The 27927-nt window shown below is 34.7% G+C and overlaps 3 protein-coding genes across 11 annotated transcripts; 2 read left to right on the forward strand and 1 right to left on the reverse strand.

The window, feature by feature from the left end:
• Nucleotides 1–5465: 5465 nt before the first annotated feature.
• Nucleotides 5466–10754, forward strand: GPDHC1 (6-phosphogluconate dehydrogenase family protein). 2 transcript variants are annotated; one of them, XM_059571845.2, is made up of 6 exons: nt 5466–5687; nt 5751–6886; nt 8219–8440; nt 9032–9279; nt 10076–10215; nt 10460–10754. In XM_059571845.2, exons 2-6 carry the CDS (start codon nt 6229–6231, stop codon nt 10581–10583), a joined length of 1392 nt encoding a protein of 463 aa, XP_059427828.1. In that variant the 5' UTR covers nt 5466–5687; nt 5751–6228; the 3' UTR covers nt 10584–10754. The 2 variants fall into 2 exon arrangements, with proteins under 2 accessions (XP_059427828.1, XP_059427829.1); XM_059571846.2 differs by having other exon boundaries at nt 5758–6886.
• Nucleotides 10755–12845: 2091 nt separating this feature from the next.
• LOC132161821 (threonine-tRNA ligase 2) lies at nt 12846–17715 on the forward strand. 2 transcript variants are annotated; one of them, XM_059572018.2, is made up of 5 exons: nt 12846–13061; nt 16078–16111; nt 16212–16303; nt 16689–16783; nt 17379–17715. In XM_059572018.2, exons 1-5 carry the CDS (start codon nt 12987–12989, stop codon nt 17383–17385), a joined length of 303 nt encoding a protein of 100 aa, XP_059428001.1. In that variant the 5' UTR covers nt 12846–12986; the 3' UTR covers nt 17386–17715. The 2 variants fall into 2 exon arrangements, with proteins under 2 accessions (XP_059428001.1, XP_059428000.1); XM_059572017.2 differs by having other exon boundaries at nt 12848–13061; nt 16078–16120.
• A 1415-nt stretch (nt 17716–19130) lies between these two features.
• Nucleotides 19131–27798, reverse strand: LOC132162086 (Rho termination factor). 7 transcript variants are annotated; one of them, XM_059572334.2, is made up of 12 exons: nt 27722–27798; nt 26482–26535; nt 26296–26364; nt 25852–26186; nt 25336–25545; nt 24516–24728; nt 23945–24136; nt 23120–23332; nt 22520–22753; nt 21622–21831; nt 21156–21353; nt 19131–20900 (listed from the first exon to the last, which is right to left on the reverse strand). In XM_059572334.2, exons 2-12 carry the CDS (start codon nt 26516–26518, stop codon nt 19728–19730), a joined length of 3084 nt encoding a protein of 1027 aa, XP_059428317.2. In that variant the 5' UTR covers nt 26519–26535; nt 27722–27798; the 3' UTR covers nt 19131–19727. The 7 variants fall into 7 exon arrangements, with proteins under 7 accessions (XP_059428317.2, XP_088367587.1, XP_088367586.1 ...); XM_088511461.1 differs by having other exon boundaries at nt 22520–22729; nt 23945–24160; XM_088511460.1 differs by having other exon boundaries at nt 23945–24160.
• Between the last annotated feature and the right edge of the window lie 129 nt (nt 27799–27927).

Here is a 27927-nt window from a genome sequence, read left to right on the forward strand (position 1 = left end):
ATGTGACTATTAAAATTACTATTTGATCAAAATTCAAAGTCATATTATATTAGCTGATGAAGTAATTTTTCTAAGTCATTTAATTAAAATATATATACCATTTAAAACAAATTATGTCAATAAATATATCATAAATATAAGGGTTAAATACTCCAAAAGCCCCTGTGGTTTCACAACTTTATTTTTTTTTCCCTGGGGTTTCATTTTTATCACAGGAGGTCCCTGTGGTTTTGATAAAGACCAATTTAGTCCATCCGTTAGTTGACCGTTAAGACTGACACGTGGACCAATCAGACGTCGACACGTGACACATATATATATTTTTTTTAATTTTTTTTAATTAAAAAAATGTTTTTTTTTTAATTAAAAAAATATATTAAAAAAAAAAAAAAAATCGAAAGAAACTGGGGGTGGCCTGGCCACCCCCATGGCCAAAGGGGGTGGCTCAAATTGCCAAGGGGGTGGCCAAGCCACCCCCAGTTTCTTCCGATTTTTTTTTTTTTTTTTTTAATATATTTTTTTTAATTAAAAAAAAACATTTTTTTAATTAACAAAATTAATATATGTGCCACGTGTCGACGTCTAATTGGTCCACGTGTCAGTCCGTACAGTCAACTAACGGTCAACTAACGGATTGACTAAATTGGTCTTTATCAAAACCACAGGGACCTCCTGTGATAAAAATGAAACCCCAGGGAGGAAAAAATAAAGTTGTGAAACCCATGGACTAATTTAGTATTTAACCCTAAATATAATAAATAAACGTAAAAAATAACATTATTCAACTTGCATCCTAAGTTGGTCTCAATTATTGCAATCCTGATTTTTGATCTTGATCCACAAATATGTGGACAGTCTTGCAACTTGTTAGTGTCGATATCCCTTCAGCCTTTAGGTGAATAGTTATTCTTGTCTCTAGTATTTGGAAGGTTCTAATTTGAATCACAACACATACAAAATATAAATAAAAATGATAAAAAAAATAGTCTCTATACTTTTAATTTGAACAGTTTAGTCTCCGCATTTGTAACAAATCAACCCCTCCATTAAAATTTTATGTTAATTATAATTAATTTTGTTGTCAAGTAAGTTGATCCTTCATAATTTTCAGCCTAATGTGTGGCATCCCACATCGCTTGGATATAGAGATGAAGATATAGTTAAATGTATACTTACACGCTTAATGACAACAACGCGTTTTAAAGTAGTGATGGTCATGATCCTATCAGAACTCCACAGTTAAGCGTGCTTCTACGAGAGTAGTGCCAGGATGAGTGACTTCCTGTGAAGTCTGGTTTATGAGAGCAAAAAACGAACAATATTGTGTGTCATTGGGATGACGTGTTACAGCCATGGATCTTTTCGTTTATAAATACCACAATGTTGCTTATAATGAATAAATAATGGAGAACTAGAAGCAACAAACAAGACAAGTTAGAATTATAAGTGGAATGATCCAACTAGAAAAACGTTATACACGCTCTTATTTCCATACTATTATTCCCATATTTTTTGATGTACATTTTAAAATTATGATTCCATAGTGAACAAAATGTAAATTTTAAGAGAATGTTTGATTTGTCATAAATCCGATCTACAAAGACTAAATTGTTTAAATTGAAAATGTATAGATTATATTGACATTTACATTAAAGTCCGAGGGGTGATAATTATATTTTTTTTGGTAAAGTACACTCAATAAATTACAACATAGAGAAAAGAGTTTTAAAAAAAAAATAATAAAATAAAATTGATAAACAATATAATTTAAATACAGTAGCCAATCAATTATTCTCTTCATCTCATATTGTTAAATGATGTTTTCTAATGCATTATAAAAACTAGAAAACACATGATCATTAGAGATGCTGTTTAGATTTATGTTTTGGTTTCCCAGAAATAATTATGCAACCTATTTCCCTTTTCATCCTTCTTACTCCTCTCTTGCATGAAATAGACAAAAGATTGATTATTTCTAAGCTTCTTTAAGGTGTTGACAATGTGTTTTAAGGAAATCAATGCTTGCCAACTTGGTCTACTATTTAGAGGTCGATTTTTCTGACCAAAACCAACCATATAACTTTGATTTAAGATCTCAATCTTCTCCTTCTATTTAAAACCCTCAAACATTCATTGCACCACTTGTCAAAACTCACATGGTGACATGTCGCGTGTATTTCCTTGCTATTTTTTAGACCAAACACTTGTTTTAAAACAGAATTGTAAAATGTTTCTCATTTAGGTGTACATTTGAAAAACAAAAAAAATAACGATTTGAAAATGTGAAGAAAAATTTCCAAACCATAGGCACGGGAATGTATTTTTAAAAATGCACAATTTTGAAGGTCGAACCGCGATTTTATTAAATTTTTAATTGTATTTTTAAAAATCGCATTTTTATTAACTGCGTTATGAAATCACTATTTCTTTTCAAATCGCACGTTTCAAAATAGACTTAATTTTACCAAATGGCCATTGGTTAATATACTTGAAGATGTTTGTGCTCCATAAATTAAGCTCCTGGATCAACCTTTATTAACAAAATAAAAATTTAAAAGTTGATTGGCACTGTCACATCAACTCAGTTGAACAGTTATAACTTATACGAAAATGTGATGAAAGTTGGGTATTTAACACTACTGATTTACCTTATCGTCCTTTATAACATTTTCATGTTCATGAGTGGGTTTTATTTTAGTAACGAAAATATATGAGAGCAAAAAATCCTCTCAATGGCAATTTCTTCAATTTAGACACATGTATTTATGTTTTGAGATGACAAAAAAAGAAAAGAAAAAGAAAATAAGTTTAGCTGTAGTTTTATAGCACAAATCATTGAATTATTTGGTCCTTCTTGAACTATAAGCATCCTTACGTGAGACTAATTTATAATGTCAACTTAAAAAATAAAAAATAAAAAATTATAATGTCAACTTCACTATGCAAATTAAATTAATGTGAAAATTAATAGAATAATCAACGGAATGGGGCGAGGTAGGTACTGCAAATTAATGTCACCAAACAAATCAGCACACAACACCATTCCATTATCAAGTCATGTATTAATTTTGATATTGATTTGGATGTTGGAGTCGATGATATTGATACATAAATTTATAATTTGAATGAGACATTATAAATGAACCTATATATGTATATAAGGGGAAAATACATTTTATTCCCTACATTTTGGTCCTCAATGTTTAAAAAGTGACACTTAACTTTCCTCCCAAACTTTCAAATTGTTGCAATTCGACCATTCTAATTTTTTTTTTTTTTTTTTTCCAAAATGCTCTCATCCCAAGTTAAAAAATTAAAAATTAAGGGGTGGCCGGCCACCCCAGTTGGGCTTAGGGGTGGCTTCGGCCACCCCAGACCGAACACCCCTTAATTTTTATTTATTATTATTATTTTTTTTTTTTTAACTTGGGATGGGGGTATTTTGGAAAAAAAAAAAAAAAAAAGTTAAAATGGTCGAATTGCAACAATTTGAAAGTTTGAGGGGTTAAGTGTCATTTTTTAAACATTGGAGATCAAAGTATAAATGGGTAGATAGTTTGGAGGGTAAAATGTATTTTTCCTATATATAATTTATGGTGGACCGATAATTATAGTCGACTATGAAATTAAAGTACATTAATTGTTTAAATTATATGATCAGGAATTAAATTAAATATATTAATAAGAAAAACTCAATAAGATGCTACTAGGGCTACTACAACCTTCATTAAAAGTTTTTTACATGATTGTTTGCAGGATATTTTATTATGTCAAATAACTAAATAATCACTTTTTCTTTTTCTTTTTTTTTTAAACAATATATAGGGACACGAAAAAATTAAATTTAGTTGTTAAAGTTTATAAAACAATTTATTTATTTTAAAAAAGAGATTAGAGTAAAAGGTCGAGTGCCCAAACATTTTCCTTTAGAGAGCCCCTATTATCTGGTCCTGGTATAAACTAACCATTTTATAGCATTCAATCACATGTGACATATGGTTAATTTAAGAAAAATGCAAAAAATGAAAGTGGGAACAAACATACCAAATCAAAATGAGAAAGAGAAAAAAAAACACCCAGTGCCAGCTAGACCTAGTCGGGCTAGACCCACGACGCCGTGACCAGCCTCAAAATCCGTCTAGCTGACTGTGACCAGCCTCAAAACCCGCTTATAATGTCTCAAAACTTATTTTTAGATTCAAAACTAAAACTTAGAGAGGAAAGGTTAACCTTTTAGAAATTTTATCACCCTAAAAACAGGAAAAGGTGATTCACGGCACGAGAGAGGGTGACCCACAATTGGGTAACGGCCAGACCCAACCGTGGATGTTGCTAGTTATGGCCAGCATTTTTGGCCGTGGGTATTGAGTTTCAGCATTTTTTCTTTTTCTTTGAGTTCAAATCTAGTGTATCTGGATATAGGTTATTTTTGTGCACCTTTTATGTTTTTGCTTATGTGTTAGTTGTTGATTGAAGGCTGTAAAAGTGGGGTTTTAAGGCTTATCATAATATAAGTTAAACTCTTTCCATTCTAACACACCCGCATAGGGCCTATTTGGGTATGCGTCTAATAAGCTTAATAGTGCGTTTAACACTTAAAAAATCTGTTTAAAGAAAAAAAGTATCTGTTTGGTAAAAAAAAAAATGCTTTTAAGGGTCAAAAAGCAAAAAATAGCTGAAACGTACTTTTTGCAAAAGCTTAAAAATGAAACTTTTGTCAAAAAGTTTTTTTTTTTTTTTTTTTTTTTTAAAAAAAAAACTTAAAAGCTCTATTTCTCAAACATAATCTTAAACATGCTCTTAGGGCTTATTTGGGTGTGCGTGGCTTAAAAGTGCGTTTAACACTCAAAAAGTCCGTTTGAAAAAAAAAAAAAAAATACATGTTTGGTAAAAAAAAATGAAAAGCGCTTTTAAGGGTTCAAAAAGCCTAAAAATAGCCAAAATACTTTTGACTTAAAAGTTCTATTTGTCTACTACAATCTCAAATATGCTATTAATATAACCTTTTTTTTTTTTTTTGGAAACCTCACTTATTCTCTTGAAAATATCAGTGTTTTTAAAATTATAACCTCCGACTTTTAATTTTTTCAAGATTGGTATCTCAAGAATTTTATTTTTCCTTTTTAATTTTTTTTTTGGTCAAAATATCCAAAATTGGCCCATGGCTAGCTGTAGATCTGGATAATTTTCATTTTAAAAAAAAGAAAAAAGAAAAAAAAGAAATTGAAAGGCAAAAATTATTAGGATAATGACCTTACAAAAATTAAAAGTTTGAGATTATAATTGAAAAAAATGCTAACATCGGTGAGGTGGCTTAACATTATTGGTCTGGAATAGAAGATACAACAGTGCGGGATTACGTGAATAGTTTCACCAAAAGGAAGTCATCGGATATTAATGACCGTTGGGGAAGTTGGCAGCGCCCAGAAACTATTAATGCTTAATGGCAACCCAACTGCACCCCATCAATGCCTCTCTCTCTCTCCGATCGAACACGGCAAATGTGAACAGAGAGACAGCTAGCGAGCTGTGGTTTCACCCTTTTCACGCATTTTTGGCTTTATCTTGTATGCGGTATGTTTTGCTTTCCCTCCAACAATGCCGGTCTGGACTGATAGGAATTCAACAAGTGAACGGCCGCCCATTCACTGAATCCCAAGCTTTGTCGTTACCGACACGTCTGAAAGGTTGGACTTTTTTGACTTTGAATCTTTAAAGCTTTACTTTTTTTTTTAATTTCTTGTTTTTAGTTTGTAGTTTTGGTAGATGAACAAACTCGGACGGAGAAAACAAAGCTGTATTTGAATTTGTATGTGCGTTTCGCTTTTATTATGGGCTGTCTAGAAAGTCTTGAGGGAATAAACAGACTGGTCCTTTTCTTGGGTTGTTCTGTTTCTGCTGAATTTGGGGTAGAAGAAAAAATCTTGATTGGTAAGCCTGAATATCTTAGTGGGAATGTTTTGGTGAAAGAAATCTACCAATAAGTTTGTTTCTTTCGATGCATATGGTAACTTGAGAAGTGGGATTTGCCGTTTATTGGGTTGTCCTTATAATTCTGGTATAGTACTTGAGAAAGTTCTATCATCATTCATCAGTCGGAGCTAGGAGCTTCAAATCAAAGAAAACTCAGAAAAGGGACACTTGATTGACATAAATAAAGATTCGGGTCTTCTATGCTGGTGTTCATTTACTGATTTCTTGGTGTATATTCATTTTACTGTGAAGAAGATGGTGGGAAGCATTGAGAGAGTGGGTGGTAATTTATACTCAAACGGGTCTATTCAGCACGGTAATGGGTTGGAAGAGAAGCTTGATGAGTTTCGCCGCCTTCTTGGCAAGGCGGATGGCGATCCATTAAGGATTGTTGGTGTTGGGGCAGGTGCTTGGGGGAGTGTTTTTGCAGCATTGCTTCAAGATAATTATGGTCCATACAGAGAGAAGGTACAAATAAGGATATGGAGAAGGCCTGGAAGAGCTGTGGATAGAGCCACTGCTGAACATCTTTTTGAAGTGATCAATTCTAGGGAGGATGTGTTGAGGAGGTTGATCCGGCGCTGTGCATATTTGAAGTATGTTGAGGCGAGGCTAGGTGATCGGACTCTCTATGCAGATGAGATTTTGAAAGATGGATTTTGCTTGAACATGATTGATACACCACTTTGTCCTTTGAAGGTTGTGACTAATCTGCAGGAGGCTGTTTGGGATGCTGATATTGTGGTCAATGGCTTGCCTTCCACTGAAACTCGTGAGGTGTTTGAAGAGATTAGTAATTATTGGAAGGAGAGAATCACGGTGCCTATCATCATCTCTTTGGCAAAGGGAATAGAGGCTGCGTTGGATCCTGTTCCCCACATAATAACTCCCACGCAAATGATTAAACGGGCAAGTAAGAATTCTCTCTCTCTCTCTCTCTCGCTCTCTGCTTTGCAAGTCTTCTTGTTGTGACACTTCTTACCTTTATCTGCTTATTATAGATAAAAGTGAGCAGATTTTTTGGCATCTTTTTGCAAGGAAAGAAAAGTTTTAAATGTTTGTTAGTTTGGCTATATCATATACATGCAGTGGTGGTCAGGGTTGATATATATATTGAAAGAGCAAGATCTTTTGAAGTAGTATCACTAACATAAACAATTATTTTCATGAAACTAAGAAGTACATCAAGAACTACCGTTTTTACATGAATTTGTTAAGAGCTTTCTTACTTGGAAAATGGTAGAATCAGGTAGTGTACTACTAATACGAGCTTCAGGAGTTCGTAGGACGGGCTAGCAAAATAGGTACCTGGCAAATAAACAGGTACCCGTTTATCCTATGCATGTAATTATTCTTTATGATACCTAGATGAACCTTAGTATAAAAAAACATGCATAGGATAAACGGGTTATAAACGGGTCATATCAAATACCTGTTTTGCCAAGTCTGCGTAGGAGTGATGGGAGTGAAAAGCAGAACTCTTGGTGCATGTCGAGCAGTGGAATTGGCATGCTTGAAAACACAAAGTTTCTCTAGTTTTAACAATTTTGGAAGGATAAGCTCTCATGAACACCTCACAAAATTCTCTCTGTGATCAATAAGAGCACAATTATAGTCTGCTCTGTGAATTTGTGGAGCTTCATCCTACACCTTTTAGGTTTTCTGTCTTTTTTTTCCTCCTATTTTTTTGGGTTGGGGGGGGGGGGGTGAGGGGGTGGGGTGTGCGCTATAAGATATTTATAATTTATGTTGTTTATGGCTATGCTAATTCTATATTACTATTTACCTTTCTTCTTTCTTCTCAATGTTGTTCTTGTACTTTCTTTTTTTCACTTGTGTGGTTATCTTTCTCCTTTTCAATTTTGACTTGAGGTCTGTTTGTGTTTGCGATTTAAAAAATACTGATTTCAAAATGTGTGATTTGAAAACACAATTTTTAAAAACGCATTTACTCAATTGGTAAAATTGTGGTTTGGCTTTTAAAATCATACTTTAACCTTTAAAATTGTGCGTTTTTAAAAACATATTTCATTTGCTTGCGATTTGAAAACGTAATTTTTTTTTTTTAATTTTTTCACATTTTCAAGCCACAATTTTTTAAAAACGCACTCCCAAACGAGACACATTTTGTGATTTTGTTTAAAACACACATTTGACTTGCGAAATTGTTGGGCCAAATAGACTCTTAGTCATAAAATATTATGTTTCCCCTCATTCACTAATCATTGGTATATATACCTGGCAGTTGGAATACCTATGGAGAATATACTTTATCTTGGTGGGCCAAATATTGCGTCAGAAATTTACAATAAGGAATATGCTAATGCTCGAATTTGTGGAGCTGAGAAGTGGAGGAAACCTCTTGCAAAATTTTTAAGGCAACCCCATTTTACTGTCTGGGATAACAGTGATCTTATCACACATGAAGTCATGGGTGGCCTGAAGAATGTTTATGCCATTGGAGCTGGTAAATTTCAGAATCTTTTTAGGGCAAACAGGAACTTCCATGCCAATTTTGATATAAAACCATTTTTGATGACCTCTTGGGGTGATTTTTTTATTCCCTTTATCAGTTTTTTTGTCTTATCTTTATGGGATGAAGTTCAAAAACGTTTGCCTGTGTCCCCAGTAATAAAAGAAAGATTGCCTCCACCCAGTATCTAAAATTGAAAAGAAGAAAAAAGAAAATCCTTGAGTGAACAAAATTTGCCTCCACCTTTTAGGTTGCTGCATTTCATAAAAAAAAAAGAAAAAAGGAATTGATTAAACCCAAACATTTATTATTTGAGAATTCTCCAAAACATATCAATTTAGTGTATATATACATACACATACATCATACAAGCATCACACAAATGACAAGGTTATATCCACAGATAATGCATATTGACATTTTTTTAGTTAGTACAAGATGCTGCTACCTCTGCAATAATATATTTTGATCACTACAAATGCTTGCCTTTTCTTTTTCTCGTTATGGGAACTTCAAATTCTTGTTAGTGAGATTAGGTTTATAATCCAGAGTTTACATTGCCACTTTCCATTTTGGTTTTCTCAGGAATGGTGGCGGCCCTTACCAATGAGAGTGCTACCAGCAAATCAGTATATTTTGCACATTGTACGTCAGAGATGATATTCATTACCCATTTGTTGGCTGAAGAGCCCGAGAAGCTTGCAGGGCCTTTGCTGGCTGACACTTATGTTACCTTGTTAAAAGGTCGTAATGCATGGTATGGCCAGATGTTAGCCAAGGGTGAACTAAACCTGGATATGGGTGATAGCATCAGTGGCAAAGGAATGATTCAGGTAATGATTCTGATTTATTTCTTTCTTCAGAACCGATTTAAGATGCATCAAATTCTGCAATTATTGACCATGTTAGGCCGTGGCAGTACGTTAGGGAAACTTTGGGGGCAACCTGAAGCAGGACTAACTGGCTTTTGCAGGTTGATGAAAGTTTCATCTTATAAGAAGTTAAAAAAAAAATGTTGATATCTAGATATATTTTCCCCAACCAACCAGTGCATACTTCTCTTTCAATTCTTGAACAGATCTATGGCATTTTTAACCTTTAACATTTCATGCAGATTCTACTGGCCATGGGATTGACATGTTCCTAAGTTTCTTTTGAAGGCACCATTAACATTTCTAATAATTTTATTTGCACAACTAGTTGTGTTTTATTCGCATTACTTCTGGGTGGTTGTGCTGACTCAGATCATGTTTTATTCATGTATAACATTCTCAGCTTGATCTGAGGGATCTTCCTTTTCAAATATAACATATACAGTTTTTGTTTTGCATTCTGTTACTAATAGCTGCAATACTTAGATATTTTCCCACTAAATGCATCCCCAAAGGAAATCATTAAGAAATGTCTCTATCACATTTATCTGATCATCATCAACTTCATTGAAAGTACAAGAAATAAATACCCTATGATTGGAGATTTTGTGCCCCCTGGTGCATCAGTTGGACAAGAAGTCTGGACTCGCAGAGGAAAATGATTTTTTTCCTTCTTAGATTCATAATTAGTAATATTCTCTTATTTTGTCTTGCATCTTACACATGATAATACTTTATCTGCCCTGTTATTTTCCAGGGTGTCTCTGCAGTGGAGGCATTTTATGAACTTCTGAGCCAGTCTAGCCTAAATGTACTGCATCCTGAAGAAAACAAGCCTGTAGCTCCTGTAGAGCTTTGCCCCATCTTAAAGACACTATATAAAATACTGATCACAAGGTAAATTTCCTGCAACTCATAAATCTCATTTGTGATCTTAACCTATACTCTACTTGTTATTTACTCCTTGTGGAACCCTAGTTGTCTCAAATGGTGCAGCAAACTATGCATGAGCAATAACAATCAGGGGTCTTGTTCCTTTTGCTCCTTTTTATCGAAAACTAAGCTCTTGAATAAAGTTCTGCCATGACCAAAAGCCACACAGCTCTTGAATTTAATTCCCGTGTGTTTTATGGAACTTCAGGGAACAGTCATCACAAGCTATTCTACAAGCACTGAGGGATGAGAACTTGAATGATCCCCGGGAGCGCATTGAGATTGCACAAACCCATGCTTTCTACAAGCCTTTACTTCTTGGACAGCATTGATTTTTTTTTTTTTTTTTTTTTTTTTTTTCATATGGAAAGAAAATTATGACATAAATCTAAAAAGCATTAAGTTATATGAATACATGGTGAGCAGAAGCATATTGGTTATTGTAATACATGGTGTACTGATTCAATTACCTTTATATATTAAAGTAAGTGGATTTATCTTCAGCTTCCAATGGGATATTGTTGAGTTGTGAAATCACTACACAGAATGGCATTTTCTCAGATTCAAATCACTCTTGCTAGGTTTAAAGACTCATTTACAGTTCTGCATGGTGTTGCTCTTTGTTCTGTAGGACAGTAGGATGCTGTAATACTAATTACTGCATAAATGACACAGTTTTCTCAAAAATAAATAGTAAAAAGAAAGGAATAGCATTTATTAACCTTTGTTTTTTGGCTTACTGGTGTGATTTTTGTTAAATGTTAAGCGAGCTCACACATGAACTTTTGCACACTTACATGCACATATAGAAGGAAGCATGCAATACAAAGTTTCAGCTCATAAATGTAGATTATCTTGTTATGACTTGTTTCAAACTTTCAATGGAGTCCCTAAGGATTGGGGTCTCTTGCAATTTAGAGAATTCTCGGGCTTGCAATTTCCTTCAACTCAAGCTGTTTATAAACCTTGTTTGTTAAACTACACCACATCCCCCCACACTATTCACTTCATTTTTTTTTCAACCCCCCCACACTATTCACTTCATTTTTTTCAAAAAAAATCAACGTCAAAATATTCTTACTTTTATATCACATTATTTATTTTTTTATTAATATTCAAATAAAAAAATCACTATAAAACAAAATTTTTTTCTCTTTCCAATACCACTTTTTCATTTTCCTATATCAATTATTATTATTATTATTATTATTATTTTAATATTTTTAACTACAAACAATGTCGTGAAGGGTTGTTGTTGTCTGCCAAACACCTTAAAAAAAAAAAAAAAAAAAAAAAAAAAGAAAAGAAAAAGGGTAAAGAGGTAGCCGGACCACCTTCTAAGATAGTTGCCAAATTGGCCACCCCACTTAAGAGATGGATGGAGTGCTTTGACCACATCTTTCAAATAGTAGTATGCTACTTTTGAGGTAGTGGTTAGGGTGATTTAACTATTCCTTAAATGATAAGTTAGAGCATCTCCAGCAGTAAGAGGTATTTTACCTAGTCAAAAAGTACAATTCTCTATTTTAACTACTCATTTTTTAATACCAACTCCAACAGATTCGTTATTTCATTCTTTATTTTATTAAATATCATTTTTTAATCTTTTTTTTTTTAATTTTTTAATTTTTTTATCCACGATCGCTTTTGCATCATCTTGTAAATTGCAATAGAATTGATTCACGCAGCATACCTGTGTGTTATTTTTATTTTTCCATTTTTAGTTTGTCAATTATATACATGCTATTCAATTTTTTGGGGGGAGTTTTTAGTGATTCAAAAGACTTGAATTTGTATCATAAATTCATGAACAGAGAAGAGAGAAGAGTGAGAAACGTTGAGGGGGGGAGAGGAGAGAGACAGGTTGAGGGAGAGAGAGAAGAGAGAAAATAATGTGGAAATAATATTATATTCAACAATCTAGTGTGCTACAGTAAATAGCAATATAAAGTTATTCACTCTAGCAGTTAAGGTATAATAGCTAATATGAAGCTATTCTGTTTAAGCAGAAAAAATGACAAAAATAACTAAATATAGTTAATATCTCCCTTTTAACTACACTGCTGAAAATGCTCTTAGAGTGGTCAACCATCCTCAAGGTGGTGGTTAGAGGGGTCCCACCACCCCTTGAGGGCGAAGGGATGATCGAACTATCCTTGGAGTGTTCAACCATCCTTCTTTTTTTTTTCTTTTTTTTTTTTTGTGTGTGGGACTCAGTCAATTTTTTGCATAAGAAGTTTTTGATAAATTTGATTATAATAAAAAGAGTACTACTATGGTTGTAACTATTTTACAATTCTTTTATAACTTTTAATACGTGTCGGCATGTGAACAAAAACCTCAAATCATATACTAACACGTGTTAAATATTATAAAAAGAGTTGTAAAATAGATGAATGTATAAAATTTTTCTCATAAAAAAGTTTGTACTCTCTTAAACAGAAGATTTTGAGTCTATTAAGTTATGCCACAAGTTGAGTTAAAAAAAAAAAAAAGAAGTAGCCTCGGCATTTATTTACAAAAAATAAAAAAGTTATTAAGGGCCCATGGGTTTAAAGTTTAAAGGTGGTACGGGCGTAACGGGCCAAGGGCATTTCTGTAAATTGAGACACACTCACTCTCTCTCTCTCGCTTAGAAAAACGCAGCAGCAGCACGCAGACGCGGTTGACCGTTGAAGAAGTCGTTCTGAGGCCTGAGCGCAGCTCTGTTCGTCCACGAACGAAAAGGGGGAAAAATGGGAGAATCGGTGAAACGAAGCGACCTGGAAGAGATTTTGAAGCCCTTCTACCAAAGAGCTTCTGAATCCGAGGTTTTGATTATTTCCCATTTCCTTTTTCTTTTCCTATTCTTGAATTTCACTGTGTTGTCTTGCGCTCCATCTGGTTCATTACGCGTTTTTTGTCTAGGGTTTTCGTAATCCTTGGTGTTTATATATATGTTTCTGTATCTATATCTATATTCTATACCGATTGGACTGGTATATAATAGTTACAATGCACCATGCCAATAGAAAAACTGGCAGTGGTTGTTTTCTCATGACCTGATGATGGGGAAATATATCAATTGAAACTCTATTTCCTTTTCACTTTGATTCTTACCTTTTCTGTTTTCTCTGTAAAGAAGTAGAGCATTGAGGTAAGTTAGTAACCAATGATTTGTTTATGGGCTCATCTTGTTCTATTTTCTTGTTCTTTATTTGCTTAAAATGAAAATACGGTTGGCATGTCAAGTCCTAGTTGATTCTATGTATGTGACCTTGTATAGGTTTATCGGTTCTGTGAAGGCAAATAACTAATTTCATAGAGTTCAGCGTTTTCCGCAAACTTGGGCCACTAATGTGGGTTAAATGGAGTTTGTTTTCTGCATCTCATTTAGTGGAACCTACTGTTTCAAATTTCTTATGATTTAATTTCGTGCAGGTACTTTAGATATTATCTTGATAATTTTAGAATATAAACCATTGATGGGTTAGGTCCGATTTGGGAAGTTTTGTACCTTCTTGGAATTAACTCAACTTGGTGTCTTGGCATCTCTAATTCAGTTATGGATATTAAGCATTGTGCAGACCATAAGGTTATGAGTGAGCACTGTCATCCTTTATCGATCCCTTCCTCTAATCTGTACATCTTCAAAGACATGGAAAATCAGTTAGTCGCAGAACATGCGGCTAACCTTGAAATTTTATAGCCAAAGGCTTTTGTACCAGTGTCCATGTATGGTTCCATAGGCTTAGATGAAACATCTCTTAATTAGCGGTGAATTGGTTTAACAGCGGCCACTAGCAGTCCTTCCCTCGTTTGGGAGCAATTCCTGCACCTCTCATTTGCAGAATTGCAGGTTTTGTACTTTGATTTGGCTTCTCTCAGGAAATGTTTATGGTTTATTAAGCCTGGCCCTCTCCTTTGCCAAAGTATGATTGAAGGATTTGGAAAAGGTGGTGAGATGTCTTTGTCAGAATTGGGTTTATTTGAATTTTCCAGGACTTTATGGGAGTAGTGATTATAATTTATTTCTGTGAAGAGGTGCCTTAGTTATGGTGTACGCCTTGTGATCTAAGGTTCTGTTCCCAGAATTATGAACATATGATGTAAGATGGTCAATTCAATGACGGAGTCTCCTTGGGCTTTTCCTATGTGAATGCATATTGTAGAGTACTTTATTCTTGAAACTCTTGTGTATGATATTATAGACTGTTGAAACTGTTTTACTTTTACCATAATAATCTTGGTGATTTAAAGCTATTGTTAAGCTGGGGTATTTAAGGTGAATTGAAAATGATTAGAGACTCAAAAAACATTGACTAGACTTGGGAAACCATTTCCAATTATTAAAGCATATCTTTGTGCAACTATGGCCCTAAACTTGACAAGACAAGACAACTTCCATGGCAGCTGGATATTCATGCCAGCAGATGGGTAGCTATTGGTTCAAAAGAGATTTGGGCATGCTTAGTTAAGAGATGCAATTAGGAAGGTATGTTCTTATTTTTTTTCAAAAGGTAGGATGGTATACAGGCTGCTCCTATGTTCTCATTTTGTTAGTCACGGTATTGTAGTTTTTTCTACTGCTGTTAAGCTGACATATTGTGTTTGTCAATGATGTGGGACAAGTTGTACCCTAATTTCAAGGGACGAGTAGGATTTTTTTTTTGCTTTGTTTTATTCCCGTTTAGGGTCTTATAGTAACTTTAGGATTTCGATGGCTTTAGATTTGTGGCCTATGTAAAGGCTAGTATTGAACTTAATTTCATGATTGAGTTATAATTAAGCTTGTTATGAGTTGTTTTAAGAAAAGGAGATTTTTCTCCCTTATAGGGGTTCTCTCCTTTGTATTCGGATTGCGTCCCTCTGCGCTTAAAATGAGATAGAATTACTTATCACAAAAGAAAAGAAAATAAAAGAAAAGAAGAGGGTTTCTTGTTTGTTCTTCTTCTTTGTGATATTCAAGGATTCAAAAGAGAAACATGTTCTTCTCTTTTCTAGTGCTTCTGCTACGTCAGTTAAGTTCTCTCAAGTGTTAAATGACTTCCACGATTTACTTACAATGATCCTTTTGTCACCAGAACTCATACTTTCTGTGGCTCTCCTTAAGTAACCCATAATTTCCTCTTTTTGTCCCATGTCCAATTAAGGGTCCTTTTTCTTCGGATAGAAAAAGGTTTGTCACAAATTTTAAATGTAGTTTCTTCCCATTATAGGTCCAAATATCTCAGTGTTATTCTATGAATGTCATATCTTTATTGGCTTTGGGAGAAAGTATGACTCTACACAATATGTACTATTGTGTGTGTGTATATATATATATATATATGTGTAGGAATTTTTTTATCAAAACAACAATCAGGAAAGGAAGTGGATATTTTTGGGTTTAGTTTCTGAGCAAAGGATTTTGTTGCTTTCATGTCCTGTTGGGGTGCCAAATACAACTTTTATATATTTGCTCTCTTCTTATGTTTGGCAGTATATTTTTTATTTTGGTTTTGTTTTTTTGGCCACATTGTAGTAGTAGTGACTATATATGATGATTTATGGATGCTTGGTTTTTTTATGTCTGTTGGAAATTATCCTCATTCCAAGTTTCTTCTTTCCATTTAGGGTTTCCTAATAAGATGAGAACTACATTGCTGTTTATTAAATTATAATTTATGCCCATAAGGACAATTTGACTTTTTGTTAGCTCTTTTTTTCTTTAGACTTTATAGATGCTTTATAATGTTTCCAATGTAAATAACCTGCAATAATGATTATCAATGAGCAATATTTATCTTTTCTTTCCCCTTTTAAATTTATGCTGAAATTTGCTAACGGCAGATGTTTATACAATAGGAACGCTTATCAAGACTTGAAGCTGTCCTTGCAAGTAAGAAGAGTAGGTACTAAGGCACTTTGCTAAACCAGTAGTATCTGCCAGCTATAAATTGACTTCTAACTGTTTTGTCTATGTATACAAACTTGTTCAGATGTTGGAAATGAGGACCACTTGAGATTGATAAGTGAACTTCAGTCACAGCTACAAGAAGCAAGTGCAGAGCTAGTTTCAGAACGAGAAAAGGTTCTACCCATTTATATCTTCTTCATTTGACATTTAGATAGTATTAAAGAGAGCTTTTTATTATTATTATTATTATTTTATATAAGTGTATTAAAGAAAAGGGAAATGGTTCTACCCAAGGGGTTGGCTCAGTGGTTGGATAGCCTAGGATTTTGAGTATGCTCTTCAAGGTCTTAGGTTCGAAATTCACTGAGTGCAAACTGTTTCTTGGGGCCATCGGACTAAGGGTTCGCCCCTTAAATTAACTGAGGTGCACTTGCAAGAAACTCCTTACCGAGTGCCTGTGCACCTCTGAGACTAGTCGAAGCGAAGCTCTGGATACCCAGTGCCAAATCAAAAAAAGTGTATTGAAGAGAGTTATAACAGTATTACTTGCAACTTGCAGGCACAAAAGCTTGCTGAGGAAAATGCAAAACTTCAATATCGTATAATCCATCTTGTCAGGGCAGCAAAGGAGGCTGATCTCAAGTTGGAGAGCAAGTGAGTTTTAGTGATTTCTCAATCTACTTTCACATGTTGAATGGATAGTTCCTAAAAGATGTACCTTGTCTATAGGTGTATCGAAATTATTGGAAACTAGTATTTTTGGACTTGTTGACCCCAAAAAGAAATGGATTGCTTGGGTCTGTCTTGTATATACATTTTGTGGATTGGGTAGACAGATAGAAAGATAGGTTTCAAAGCCTAATGTTCTTTTTGGCTACAAACCACGTATAACTTTTCTTTTTGGGACTTCCCTCACTTGCAATGAAAAAAAAAAAAAAAAAACCATACCAGGTTTTACTATGTAAGATATGAACTTACAAATTGATGTTGGGATGCCCATCATCATTGAAGCTTGGAGGGTAGAACTTTTGTAATTACATTCAACTTCCAAGGGCAAGAACTGTATTGATTTTTATTTAGATTGTTTTCACCTTCTTTATCCTTAATCCCTTTCTTGGCAACTTCCATGGGAAGGGATTATATCTCAAAATTTAGATATTGTAAACCCTTTGTGGGGTTACGTGGTTTTGTTTAATATATGATATCATAACTGGCAAAATTGACCTGCTTTGTGTAATTTTTTTGTTAGGTCGTGATGGTGAAGTGGATGGGGAGGCTTTGAACTGAGCTTATGGGCTGAGACACACAATTGGTGGTGATTTTACTATTGGATTGTGAGCTCAAATAACAATGATGGTACTTTATAATTTATAATGTTAATGCTGATGCCCTCGTTTGTCATCATTTTCTTATATTTTCGTGTCATAGAAGTGGTCTAATTATGCATTTCTGTCATGGTCCTTGTGATCTAATACAAGTTGCTTAGATTTATTAATGTACTTGAAAATGCCTGGAAGGAATGTGTTTGGGTAATGGCGACCCTTTCTCCCTGGCGGAGTAATTCTATATACCACATATTCCCCTAATTGCATAACAGTTATGGTACTTAGTTTCTATCTGAATGTGTTCTAATCTCATTTTGGCATACAATAAGAGATCCTGCTCCGAATTGTGGAAGGTAAATCACAGATTAACAATGGTTTTTGTTTGTGTCTAAGCAATTTTCCCTTCAATATAGACTACTAAATTATTTGCAAGAAATTTATTCTCCATTTTGTTGCGAAGTCTTGTTTTAACAACCATTAGAAACAAAAACTGTGTAGAAAAAGAAAGTCACCACAATTGAACAAAAAAATCTATACAGATAAAAAGTTCTCAGATTTTCAAAGGAATTAGGAATACCTCGGTCCCTGCCTTTGAAAATCAAATCAAATTTGAAGAATGCTTCTCTAAAGTTCATGGCAATTTGAAGAAGATATTTGGGTGACTGAATACCAATTGATACCGTCTCTATTTATGATTGTTTTTTCTCTATTTATGATTGTTTTTTCTTTATTTGTGTTTATTAGTTTAAAGGAAAAACTTTACTTGCTCTTTGATCTTTTATTACTTTTGCTATCATACCCTCAAATACTCTTAGGTGGTACGGACTCCTTTTTGGGATTGCAACTGTTGACGTTAATGCTCCTCGTACTCATACTCTCATACACCCTTAGGTGGCACCCACTTTAACTATTAGATTTGAGATAAATAATTATTAAATTTTGATTCAATGGAAGAGTAAGAGCCACCTAAGAGTGCCTGAAAGTAAGGGTGAAAATGCGGGCAGATAATAACCTTTTACATCCGCTATCCACATATGCAGATGTGGATAGCAAAAACTAATATCCATAAATGCGGATGCGGATAGCAGTTTTAGAGTATGCATATGCGGATATTATCTGCATCCGCATTCCTTTATGTTAGTCGGATTTGTAATTTATATTTCTTATATTTGCTAGATTTGTAATGTTGTTGGATTTTACTTTTATAGAACTCTTTTAATTTGTTTTGATTAATTGCCTTATATGTTATTCCTTTATTATTATTATTTTTTATATGTTTTTTCTTGTTACCAACTATAGATTTACTAAAAGCTAAATATTAGAGAACGTACGTGATGAAACTTTATAGGCAAAATGATTAGAAAGTGTGATATGAAAAATAGTGTTCAACTATAAATAATGTTTTTTTTGAAAAAAAAAAAAAAAAAAATTGTATTTACTAGAAGCAATAATTACTAAATTAAAATTTCAATGTCTAAAACACTAATTACCTTAAATGCGGATAGAGGATAATATCCACATTTATTATCCGCGTTAACCGCACAAATGCGGATGAGGATATCAAAAATCATTATCCGCATTTTGCAAATGCGAATATTGCTATTATCCACGTCTGCATTTTTACCCCTACTTGAAAGTGTGAGTGAAAAAATGAAAGTGTGAAACATTATTCTGGCCTCTTTGAATTTCATAAAAAATGTAAGCAACATAAGAAAGAAAAGTTGTAAAGCCCATTTGTCCAGGCACCTCTTTAGTCGGTTTTAGGGAAGAGTACAACTTTAACACATTCTTTGGTCCCCTTCTCTTTCCATTAAAGATCCTGTAGTTTCTATTAGTGAAAAATAGTATCAACCTTCAATTAAAGATGTAATAGCAAAATAAATGAGGATGTTATCACCAGGCCTTCGCGTACTTAGTTTTAAAACCTATGACAAGTTAGTGGGCAAAAAGATTGATGCTACATCTGACATCCAATGGCAGTAGAAAATATTTTCGTAATTATCAGTAACTACTTCACTGTAAGATATGAAAGACAATGTCATGAAATTTCTAAATCCTTTCAGAACTACATCTTTGTAAATTTTTTTCCCTATTTTTTTTCTTTTCTTTTCAACCTTTTGTTGAGCTCCCATTACTGATGATGGAGATTTACCTCAAAAGTCCTCTGTAGAACTGAACCATTCAAAATCCGCCGGACGGCTACGAAACAAGGCAACTATAGGAACGCCTATGAAAACAAAAGAACAGGAAAATATGTACATCCACTTGTAAATTCAGAAATACCTCAGTCCGCGCAAATGGTCCACTAATAGTTCAAGCAGCGCCTGTTTTCGAAGCTTACTATACTTGGGCACTTTCTGTTCCCTGGCAATGGCCCTCAGATCAATTAATTTCAATTTCCCCAAGTTAATATCTGTATAAGGTAACGGAACTAAAGCTTTACTTTGGGAATCATCATACGGAACTAAAGCTTTACTTTGGGAATCATAATACGGAACTAAAGCCATGCTTTGGGAATCATCATACGGAGCTAAAGCTTTACTTTGAGAATCATCATAAAGAACTAAAGCCTTACTTTGGGAATCATCTTCGGAGTAGAACTTGATGATCTGAAGATTTTCCTTACTTCCAGGAAACTTTGAGAGTTCCATATGAACAGCTGAATCTCGGATCTTTACAGTGCTTGGAAAATCTGTTCTCTTTCTTTTCTTATTCCGTGTGCCTGAAACGGAACTTTTGCCGTCATCATGAGCAACACATTGCTCTTTGGATTCACATTGGCCAGAGTGAACTAGTCTCTTCGTGACCTTCCTGCTCGAAGACTCATTGAAAATGACAATGTCGGTGCTGACTCCAGATTTTTGTTTGCTTTTGGATTTTGAAATAGAAGAATCTGAAACAACTCTGATAGAGGGGAAAGCTGGTTCTTGGAACTGTGGTGTATCTGACTCCATTTTCCTCTTTCCCTTGTGCTTTTGTGGCTTCAGAGATACCTTCAAAATTGACTTCTTGGCAATAGTAGCAACTTCAACCTTTTGAATATCTTCTGCCTCTGACTTTCCATCCTCCATTATCTGCAGCTTGATTGCTTCTCGTCCCCTTTGATCTTGCATCTCTAAAAGTGAAGTTGAGGAGGAGCGGCCAGGTTTAGCAAAACCAGCTTGTTGAACCTCCACTTTTTGTGGAGGATTTTTCCTCTTGCATTCTGTCTTCACAGATGAACCCAAAGCATCAATCTTATCAGTTGGAGCAATCTTTAATCCTTTGACACACTCTTTACGCGCAATTTTCGCAACAAAATCCCTTAGTAACTCTAAATCAGAATTTCCACTTTCTGCCTGTCCCAAAGCACCGAAATCAGAATCAGAACCTTTTTCCCTCCTCTTGAGGCCAGCTGCATGTCTCAGAGCCTCTGCACTACTGCTTGTAACAATAGAATTTGCTTGCTGCTCATTGAATTTAAAAAAGAATAAGAAAATACAAAAGGCGGTATAAGCTAATGAAAAGGGTAAGTTGAGCTTTAACATGTGATCTCACTTTCTTTTTCTTTTTCTTTTTTTCTCCTTCTATTGGTAAGACTTGACCCAACCTCACCCAACCCCTTCACTACTCAAGCCAAGGACCAAGGGAGTGACGTCTCACATTCAAATTATTTACTAATAAACTGATTCAAATTAAGTGAAGAAAAGAGCTTCTTGTACCTTGTCTGTCTTCGGCAGATTTCCCACGCCTTTGGGGTTTGAAGATGAATTTAAGATTTTCATTTTATCAGTAGCAGCAGAATTGTACTCTCTGACTTCCTCATTCCTGCTAACATTCAAGTCACATTTTCCAAGGGGGCGGCCAGCTGCATCCCTAATAGCATCAGAGCTGGAACCTTTCCCGATAGTTTTTGCAGGCTATTCATTGTAAGCGGAAAGAAGAGGGAATAGAAAAGGTTAGGATCTACTAAGGGCCCCCTTTGATAGCGATAACCTAGTCCAAGAGTTTCAGTGTAGTAATCCAACAACTAAGCTAAAGCTTTGCTCAAGTGGTAAAGGGTGGGATGGGGTCAGGGAAGGTCCTAGGTCTACCAAAAGAAAACAAACGGAAAAAAAAAAAAAAAAAAAGACCACAGAGAGAGAGGATATAAGCACCAGTAAACTAAGAGAGGGGAGCAGGCAGTACCTTGACCTTTCCACCATGATCTGTTCTCTCTCCCTCAGAGTTGGATGATGACCCTAAAATAATATCATCCAATGTAGGTGTGGAATTGTGTTCTTCAATCTCCACATCCATGATTTTCATATTAGGACAGCTCAACTTTTTCTTGTTGGAGTGGTCAATTGTATGCAGAAAAGCATCATTACTTGAATTTTTTATTGTACCGTCTTCAGGCTGATCATTATCAACAAAAACAGTGCGTCAACAAATCAACATTCTTATGCAACAAGTATTGATACTGTAATATAAATGGAAGACAGGTTCATATAATAGCCTATTTATTAAATTAATCAACACAACATTGGGGAAAAAAGGAAAGAAGCTGCAAATTATATTGCCAAATTTGGTTTCAGTGCAAACTAAAAAGATAAAGAAATGAAACAAAAACAATGACTTCAGGGTTAGGATTTAGAAATCCCTAAATAACCAAAATCAAATGACTCAAAAGGGCATAAAAAACCCCTAAAAATAAATACAACAGTGTTGCTCTACCTAGCGTGTACATAGTTCTCCAGTGATGCTAACAGTAATCACATGACCCCCATTTTTATTTTTTTGTTTTCTGATCCTGCTTCAAATATTCCAAAACTGATGGATTCACATGTACTAAAAAAACGTGTGGAGTAACCTGATACACTGAGTAACAAAAACAGACATAACAAAGTCCAGATACCTAGCAGAGGTCACAACACTTAAAAAGCTAAAGCTGAACAAGAGTCAATGGTTGCAGTGCAGTATAGCACCCATTTGATCCATGTCTTCAAATCCAGAAAACTTTTACCTAGAGTTTTCAAACTTTTGAAACAAACTTGCAGAGAATCATGCAAATGTGTAAATTCAAGCAAAAAGGAATTGAATGGACCTTAATTGTTTCTGGATAATTTGATTTCTTCTCTTGAAGTGCCAAAGATAAATTTGAGCCAGAACATTTTCCTGTAATACTGGATTCCTTGGTTCCTTCCTTCAAGCTGATACTTGAATCAATATCGCTTGACATTTCATTCTCATCCAATAAGCTGGCAGCATGTTTTGGAACACTTGACCTTGAGTCCAAGGCAATGGCATCAAGAGGCTGTTCAATGTAGAAGAACACAAACTATCTAGATCACTTGAGCAGAAAGAATAAAACAAACATTCAAGTCACATTCAAGTAACATTTGCCAAGGGGGCAGCTAGCTGCGTCCCTAATAGCATCAGAGCTGGAACCTTTCCCGATAGTTTTTGCAGGCTATTCATTGTAAGCGGAAAGAAGAGGGAATAGAAAAGGTTAGCATCTACTAAGGACCCCTTTGATAGTGATAAATCGCTGGGAACACCTAATCTGAGAGTTTCAGTGTAGCAATCCAACATTAAGCTAAAGCTTTGATCAAGTGGAAAGGCCCTAGGTCTACCAAAAATAAAAAGACCAGAGTGAAAGGATATAGGCACGGGTAAACTAAGGGCAGGAGAGAGTGGGCAGTACCTTGACCTCTTGACCATGATCTCTTCTCTCTCTCTCAGAGTTGGATGATGACCCTAAAATAATATCATCCACCGTAGGAGTGGATTCGTGTTCTTCAATCTCCTCACCCATGATTTTCAGATTAGGACCGCTCAACTTTTTCTTCTTGTTATAGTGGTCAATTGCATGCAGCAAAGCATCTTCACTTGAATTTTCTATGGTACTGTCTTTAGGCTGATCATTGTCAACAAAAACAGTGCGTCCACAAATCAATATCGTTTATGCAACAAGTATTGATACTGTAATCTAAATGGAAGACAGGTTCATGCAATAACCTATACAGGAAAATAATCAACACAACATAGGGGGAAAGAAGAATGAAGCTGCAAATTACTATCGCCAAATTTGGTTTCAGTGCAAACTAAAAAGATGAACAAATGAAATGAAAACAATGACTTCAGGCTTAGGATTTAGAAATCCCTAAATAGCCAAAATCAAATGACTCAAAAGGGCACATGACTTAATTTTTTTTTTTTTTTTTCTAATCCTGCTTCAAATATTCCAAAACTGTTATGGATTCACATGTCCCAAAATAAAAGTGTGGAGTAACCCAATATACTAAGTAAAGATAACAGACATAACAAAGTACAGATAGCTAGCAGAGGTCACAGCACTTAAAAAACTAAAGCTGAACAAGAGGAGTCAATGGTTGCAGTGCAGTTTAGCACCCATTTGATCCATGTCTTCAAATCCAGAAAACCTTCACCTGGAGTTTTTAAACTTTTGAACAAACTTGCAGAGAATCATGCAAATGTGTAAATTCAAGCAAAAAGGAATTGAATGGACCTTAATTGTTTCTGGATAATTTGATTTCTTCTCTTGAAGTGCCAAACATTTTCCTGTAATACTGGATTCCTTGGTTCCTTCCTTAAAGCTGATACTTGAATCAATATCGCTTGACATTTCATTCTCATCCAATAAGCTGGCAGCATGTTTTGGAACATTTGACCTTGAGTCCAAGGCAATGGCATCAAGAGGCTGTTCAATGTAGAAGAACACAAACTATCTAGATCACTTGAGCAGAAAGAATAAAACAAACATTCAAGTAACATTTGCCAAGGGGGTGGCAAGCTGCGTCCCTAATAGCATCAAAGCTGGAACCTTTCCTGATAGTTTTTGCAGGCTATTCATTGTAAGCGGAAAGAAGAGGGAATAGAAAAGGTTAGCATCTACTAAGGACCCCTTTGATAGTGATAAATCGCTAGGAACACCTAATCTGAGAGTTTCAGTGTAGCAATCCAACATTAAGCTAAAGCTTTGATCAAGTGGGAAGGCCCTAGGTCTACCAAAAATAAAAAGACCAGAGAGAAAGGATATAGGCACCGGTAAACTAAGGACAGGAGAGAGTGGGCAGTACCTTGACCTCTTGACCATGATCTCTTCTCTTTCCCTCAGAGTTGGATGATGACCCTAAAATAATATCATCCACCATAGGAGTGGATTCGTGTTCTTCAATCTCCTCACCCATGATTTTCAGATTAGGACCGCTCAACTTTTTCTTCTTGTTATAGTGGTCAATTGCATGCAGCAAAGCATCTTCACTTGAATTTTCTATGGTACTGTCTTTAGGCTGATCATTGTCAACAAAAACAGTGCGTCCACAAATCAATATCATTTATGCAACAAGTATTGATACTGTAATCTAAATGGAAGACAGGTTCATGCAATAACCTATACAGGAAAATAATCAACACAACATAGGGGGAAAGAAGAATGAAGCTGCAAATTACTATCGTCAAATTTGGTTTCAGTGCAAACTAAAAAGATGAACAAATGAAATGAAAACAATGACTTCAGGCTTAGGATTTAGAAATCCCTAAATAGCCAAAATCAAATGACTCAAAAGGGCACATGACTTAATTTTTTTTTTTTTTTCTAATCCTGCTTCAAATATTCCAAAACTGCTATGGATTCACATGTCCCAAAATAAAAGTGTGGAGTAACCCAATATACTAAGTAATGATAACAGACATAACAAAGTACAGATAGCTAGCAGAGGTCACAGCACTTAAAAAACTAAAGCTGAACAAGAGTCAATGGTTGCAGTGCAGTTTAGCACCCATTTGATCCATGTCTTCAAATCCAGAAAACCTTTTCCTGGAGTTTTTAAACTTTTGAACAAACTTGCAGAGAATCATGCACTAGTGTAAATTTGAGCAAAAAGGGATTGAGTTGACCTTAATTGTTTCTGTATCATTTGATTTCTTCTCTTGAAGCTTCAAAGATAAATTTGAGCCTGTACATTTTCCGGTAATACTGGATTCCTTGGTTTCTTCCTTTATGCTGATACTTGAATCAATATTGCTCGACATTTCATTCTCATCCAATAAGCTAACAGCATGTTTTGGAACATTTGAGCTTGAGTCCAAGGCAAGGGCATCAAGAGGCTGTTCAGTGTAGATGAACACAAACTATCTAAATCACTTGAGCACAAAGAATAAAAACAAAAAACAAAAAAAAAATAATAATAATAAAAGGAAAGAGGGTAAGAAAGGTAGATCTGAAAAGAATGTTGGGAAAAAGCACCTAATTCTTTTTAAGTTCTGAGGAGAACATTACAGACTATAGTTAACCCAGTTCATATTAAAATTGCAAAGTGTAAAGAAAGTATATTAAACTTAATGTCAGGTTTTGACAAGAGAACATGTCAGAATATTGAGGGAAAAGTAATGAGAAAGCTTCCAGACTCAAACCTGCTCATCTTTCTCTTGGATATAATTTCTGAGTAGAGCCCTCACTATTTCATGTACTCTCTCAACAGGTTCTCTATGCATTAGTAACTGAACCTCAATATCATTCTCATCTGTATTCTTCAAATTTCTTATTGAAATATCAAGGCAATTAATCTTTTCTGTCAGAGCATTACAGCATAATTCAGGCCATTCCTCATGTTCAGCCCAGGCTAGTTGACTTTGAAGGGATACAAGATCTTCTTCAAGTTCATCAATTTCAGTATCTGCCTTTGTTATCAATATCTTTAACACTTGAATACAAGATTTCTCATTCAAAGCATCTTCTTCTATCACATCTGCGACCACAAGAAAAGGGTAGTAAATGTGGAAACAGTGCATTGATATAACAAGGAACAACACGAACAAAAAAATGCAGAGACAAGAAGGTAAGGAACATAGATATACCATATCCATAACCAATGTAGAAGTCACATTCCCATCCAGGAAGCGTACTGTAACTGCTTTCCTGTGCAACTAGAAAGTAATAATCCAAATACAACATAAATTACAATAAGGATAACATAACTAGTACAATGTATAACTCAAGTTGGATCAATGCTAATACAAAATTGACAAGGGAGATCTGAAAACCTTGATGATATGATGAGCCCCATAGATCCAAATCCATGAATTTCAAGAAATATCCTGAGATGCAAAAATGACAACATCATGATGCATACACCAATATAAGAGAGCAAATGGATATTTCACGTACTTGACAGAGAAATATGGAGGTTTCGTAAAGATGCCAATATAACACCTCAACAAATTTCAATTATTTCAAAAAGAAAATAGTTTACAGAAACAGTAAAATTATCATTCAAAAACAATATTTCACATGGAAAACAATATTTCATATGAAAACCTTGTTGACCAAAGCTGTTCAACCCCAGATTTCAAGATTTCCACAATCGTGTCAAGAAACCCAGTAGCTTAGTTATGAAGACAAAGTGTGTTCAACGGACGGTGCACTTGTTTAACACCTTCGAGATGAATAATTTAGACAATGTATTGAGCATACTTTTCTTCTTTGACAAGTAACAATGTATTGGGCAAGCATCAATCAGGATAGTAGAAAAAATTTTAGGTAATAACGCAAATTAATTAGGGGCAGGGCAACACAACTAGACAGATTTAGGCAAAAATTACACCATTTTTCTTTATGATTAAGTTAAACCTTTAATAAAGTAGTAGAAGGTAACAAAAAAAGAAAAGAGAAAGGAATAATCCATATTGTCTAAACTAATGCACAGCAATAACAAAATATTATCTGAAACAGAAAGAGTAATCCACAAAGTTAATTTCAAGATTAAACCCCAGAAATTAACAAATATTTAGGAAAAATTATTCAGGCAAGCCAAGATTAGGAAAGATTTTTAGAAAAATTGATAGGAAATATTCAGGAAAAAATAACAACCTCAACGAGGTGCTAAGAATCTCCAAAACAGCATCATATTATTAATAATATTACAGGATGAATCCGAAAAAGATGCAACAACACAACAACCAATAAATCCAACTATTAAACGAGCTCACAGAAACAGAACAAGCAAAACATTCATCCAAAGAAGAAAGAAAATGAACACGCAAAAGAAGTTAGAGAATATATATATATATATAGCCAAACGAGCTTTTTTTTTATCATTTAAGAAAATCCAAACTAAAGAGAAGTAACAAATTACTGGACTTAAGGAAAAGAGAGAACTTCTTCTGTTGTTCAATGTCGAAAAAGACCGGGAAAATCCACTAGAGAGCTGCTTTTCTCGGGGACCGAACAAGTCACAGAGCGTGGAGAAAATGTAGAAAATGTGAGAAAATGGAGAAAATGTACCTTCTTTCTCGGAGACCAAACAGCAAAAGGAAAGAGAAAATGAATTTCTAGGGTTTCGCAATCTCCAAGTTAGAGAGAAAAAATGAGTGATGAAGTGCTCTGAGTCTCTGACTGAAAGCCATGACCGTCCTCTTTTGGAGAGTGAGAGAATAAAAGTGTGAGAGTGGGAAATAATTGATTTCTAAGAGGGCAATATAGTAAATTTC

This window comes from Corylus avellana, chromosome 10 (assembly GCF_965113065.1).
Source record: "Corylus avellana chromosome 10, dhCorAvel1.hap1.2, whole genome shotgun sequence".
Lineage (NCBI taxonomy): Eukaryota > Viridiplantae > Streptophyta > Magnoliopsida > Fagales > Betulaceae > Corylus > Corylus avellana.

Excerpts from the sequence above, each read along its gene's own strand:
- GPDHC1 (XM_059571845.2), top strand. The coding sequence starts at position 6,229 with ATGGTGGGAAGCATTGAGAGAGTGGGTGGTAATTTATACTCAAACGGG. Across the intron at positions 8,441-9,031 it reads TGTTTATGCCATTGGAGCTG|GAATGGTGGCGGCCCTTACC; the intron begins GTAAATTTCAGA and ends TGGTTTTCTCAG. Across the intron at positions 9,280-10,075 it reads GTGGCAAAGGAATGATTCAG|GGTGTCTCTGCAGTGGAGGC; the intron begins GTAATGATTCTG and ends GTTATTTTCCAG.
- LOC132161821 (XM_059572017.2), top strand. The coding sequence starts at position 12,987 with ATGGGAGAATCGGTGAAACGAAGCGACCTGGAAGAGATTTTGAAGCCC. Across the intron at positions 13,062-16,077 it reads AAAGAGCTTCTGAATCCGAG|GAACGCTTATCAAGACTTGA; the intron begins GTTTTGATTATT and ends TTTATACAATAG. Across the intron at positions 16,121-16,211 it reads TGTCCTTGCAAGTAAGAAGA|ATGTTGGAAATGAGGACCAC; the intron begins GTAGGTACTAAG and ends AAACTTGTTCAG.
- LOC132162086 (XM_088511460.1), bottom strand. The coding sequence starts at position 26,518 with ATGGATTTGGATCTATGGGGCTCATCATATCATCAAG. Across the intron at positions 25,546-25,851 it reads TCCAAGAGAAAGATGAGCAG|CCTCTTGATGCCCTTGCCTT; the intron begins GTTTGAGTCTGG and ends TACACTGAACAG. Across the intron at positions 22,754-23,119 it reads ATCATGGTCAAGAGGTCAAG|TTTGTGTTCTTCTACATTGA; the intron begins GTACTGCCCACT and ends TGATCTAGATAG.